At 35.6% G+C, this 3,910-nt stretch overlaps 1 protein-coding gene across 1 annotated transcript; it reads right to left on the bottom strand.

Moving 5' to 3' along the window:
• Positions 1 to 252: 252 nt before the first annotated feature.
• LOC114760194 (ankyrin repeat-containing protein P16F5.05c-like) lies at positions 253 to 3,910 on the bottom strand. Its single transcript, XM_028949457.1, has 6 exons — positions 3,651 to 3,910; positions 3,395 to 3,482; positions 2,937 to 3,001; positions 1,191 to 1,259; positions 1,070 to 1,119; positions 253 to 551 (listed from the first exon to the last, which is right to left on the bottom strand). The coding sequence occupies exons 1-6, from the start codon at positions 3,726 to 3,728 to the stop codon at positions 437 to 439; spliced, it is 465 nt and encodes a 154-aa protein (XP_028805290.1). The 5' UTR covers positions 3,729 to 3,910; the 3' UTR covers positions 253 to 436.

The following is a 3,910-nucleotide window of genomic DNA, read 5'->3' as shown; positions in this document are numbered from 1 at the left end:
ATTGGATCTGCCAAGCTCGACCTTTTTTGGAGCATTGTTCATCCCCTTCTTTACTGTACGATTTACATATATGTTTGCTTTTACATTGTTAGCCATAAAATGAAAAAACCAAACATATGCTGCACAAACTCAACCTTTACATAACCTATTGCTCTGCTTTAAAACATTTGACAATGCACGTTTCTGAAATCAGTTCCTGATAATTTTGAAGCCATGAAATTTATTCTCTGTTTTTTTTTTTTGGACAAAAAATAATTCCTTTTAACGAAGCCCTGATGCAAGATTATAAGCATCATCGCACGAGGTGTAAGCAACAAAGGAGTAGACACGTAAACATCATAAAATTAAAGATTTCAAAACAAGCTAATTATAATACAAAAGGTTTCAAGATTAGTCGTCTAACAAAGGAAAAAAGATTGTTCAGCAAACAAGTTTCTTATGCGGAAACCCTGGCTCCAGTGAGTTCAACTTGTGTTACAGCTTCGTTAATAGCATCCATCACCTGTAGCTTTCCCCTACTCACTGCTTCATCCATTGGCGTTCGCTCATAACTGAACAATAATATTGTTAACTTGATCACTCATTTATGGCTAGTGGAAAGAAATAAAAAACAAAACAGAAAAGGAAAAAATAATTGAGAATGAAAAATGACTTTTAATCTGTTATGCTCCTAGTTTGGGGGGAAAAGTTGGCCCCTTGGGGTACTGTTGATTAATAGTTAGGGTTAATAAAAACTTAAACCCTTCAAGTTTGTCTTCATTTTGGTTTTGGTCCATCAAGTTTTAAATCACAGGTTTTGGTCCCTCAAGTTTCTTTTTATTTGAAACATTGGTCCCTATAATAAAAAAAAAACTTAGAGTATTTTGCTCTCTGAAGGACCAAAACCTATGATTTGAAACTTGAAAGACTAAAACTAAAATAAGGACAAATTTGGAGGATCAAAAATTATATTAACTCCTAACGGTTATAAGGATATAATAGATATTACACACAAAAGGGCCAGTGAAATGATTTAAAGTTTAAACTTGATTTAAAAAACTTCAGAGTTCCAAGTTGGAATGTGACATACCTATTTAAAACACCAACATTAGCACCTGACAATATCAATTTCTTCACCACCTGAAGAGATTTTCTTGTTAACAAGACTTTGAGAAGTGAAATCAATACGGATGATCTAAAATGGTAACTACCTCAACATGTCCATTGAGACAAGCCCAATGAAGTGGTGTATTCTTCTCTTCATTTGATGAATTAACATCCTGTTAATGCAAGCTTCATAACCTTAGACGCCATATTCTACCCATTACAATTACCAGTAAATAATCCTTGCCCAAATATAATGGAACTCATGGGCGTAATAAAATATAAAAATAAGAAATAGTAGGTATGCAGTATAAGGACCCAAATATATGTCAACAAAAAGTTTATTTGCAAATCATAATTAAGTGGAAAGATACCACAACTTCATGAGGTTAGCTTGTAAGTAATGAAATGATACGAGTAGCAGCAAAAAAAATTCTAACATGTTACGCTTCTAGCCCTCTACTGAGTTTTCTAGGAAATAAAAAATCGACTACTCCAGTCAAAGGTCAACCCAACTCAAACTGTCTTTAGCTCAAGTCCTTATAAAACAAGACACTGTCAGTTGTGTAATTGTAAATGCAGGGCTTGATTACTTTCCAACCGCTGGTTTGGCGTCTAGACTCCAAAATTATTATATACTAGCGCAATCTCATGCATGAATAAGTAACAGTAATAAACTACGCATCAATATCAACATATACTCTAAAAGTAAAATCTACTACCATGTTATGTTAATGTGTACGTTAAATTTTCTAAATTTTGGCAATTTTGCCCCCTTCCAACCCATTTTATGGCATTTGAAAGAAAGTTTTCAAATCTGCATGCATTGATCAGGGGTTGCTCTAGTTTCTATCGAATTCCAAAATGGAAACTATAGTCTTACCTTGGACAAGCTTTGCAGAACCAATACAGATCAAAAGGGACAGCTAAGTAATTCCAGAAACTACTTAAACATGATAGGTTAGAGCACATCCGATTTCCACCCACCACAATAAAATAGTTATTTTTCTCATCATCAAATTAGTCATACGCATCATATTTCAAGCAATATTGATAACTTATCCACATAAACTCTGCAGCAAAGTGCCAAACGTGTTCAAATAGAATAACCATTAGATAAGTAACAGATGGATTCTCTACTGTAACCCAACTGAACATTTGGATCCCGATTGGTATGAAGTATTAAAAATGAGGGGTGGCAATTGGGATTGGGATTGAAAAAACGTACTAAAAGAATATTTAGCATGAGAGATTTTTTGTTACGTGAAATTAAACAAACCCATATATATGGGATTCGAGAATGCCATAGTGGGAGGTGGTATTCTCCAATCCCACCTCAATGGGTTTGCTTAATCCTATGTAATAAATAATTAGTCAAGCTAAATACTTTTTTAATGATTTTTTCAATTACAATTTTAGTCTCTATCCCTCATTTTCAATGTTTTGTACCAAACGAAACCTCAATGTTTTCCCACATTAATAGACAAATGAGTAGGATGATAAGGTGATAGAGTGTTTTTAAAAGAATAGTCTATAAGACGAGCTTTAAAATTTTTCCAACAACAGTATTCGTACATCAATGCATCCTATGAAACTAAGGAGGAAGTACACATGCATTAGGAGCCAATAGCTACAGCCATTGGTGTTTCTTTATCATCAGATGAAGCTATATATAACATAACGATACATCATGGAATCATCCCATGAACATGGTAATGATCACAAAGATGACATGTTAACAGGATAAACAAATTAAGTAAAAGCCTCTCAAATTTTAGCAATCAGTTAATGGCATATTCAAAACTAAAATTTTCAAAAAGAAGATATGTATTTGTGGGGAAAAGATTTCTTACCACACCTCTGCTGATTAAGTAGTCTACAATGTCAAGATGTCCATTAGCAGCAGCCATGTGAAGAGCTGAATTCAAACATTAAGGAAGGCAAGGTCAGAAACACAAGCAAAAGTTCAACCAGTGTGAGCATTTTTATTCCCTTTCCAATAATTGTTATTATCTTGTCCTCCAAAGATGCTATTTTCCTTTTTCCCATGTGCTAATAAAATTCTCCTTCTGCTAATTGATTTTCAATTTGTAAAATCAATGTTTCAAGTATAACCGAAAATATGCACCCCTGTTCCTAAGGCACGGACACTTTCCATGCTTGCTCCGTGGCCTCATCAGTTGCCAGCTTTCAAAATTACCACGGCAAAATTACCTCCATCTCTTCAGAATTTCAATTTCGCGCACTTAATACTTGCTCAGTTTTCTTAAAAATAATTCACATGGAGTACCACCCAGAAATAGTTACTGACCTGTTCGTCCTTGTGAATCCTTGGAATCAAGAGGAACACCAATAGATGCCAGGCTCACAAGATCATCCATATCATCATATCGCGCAGCCTATTAAATAAACAGAAGTTCAGATTTTTACATTCATTGCCGATAAATTAAAATATGTCGTAACATAAGCATATTAAACAATGAAGAAAAAGGAATTCTTGGTTTTAAGAATGAAGAAGGCATGAGCCAGGCAAAAAGGAAGTAACTGATCGGCGAACAGTAGCTCACCTCAAGCAAGGCATCCACATGCTCCTCCGTCAGTTCAGGTGCAGTACTCTGAGCTGTATTTGGCGCCTCCACCCCCATTGGCGACAGTTTTATAGTATGGAAGATCAATAGTAGCCGAAGAATAGATAAAAGGCTGAAAGCGGTGCGACGGTGAGATGGAAGAGCGATGCGACGGCACCTGGAGATGCACCAACGCCGACGATAACAACGGGTACGTAACGTGCAAGCCGGAGACGGCGCGGATTAGACTGAAGTTCGAA

Source organism: Neltuma alba, unplaced genomic scaffold (assembly GCF_004799145.2).
Source record: "Neltuma alba isolate B1F8T4 unplaced genomic scaffold, ASM479914v2 tig00010945_pilon, whole genome shotgun sequence".
NCBI classification, from domain to species: domain Eukaryota; kingdom Viridiplantae; phylum Streptophyta; class Magnoliopsida; order Fabales; family Fabaceae; genus Neltuma; species Neltuma alba.
This window is presented reverse-complemented; position numbering and strand designations above follow the sequence as displayed.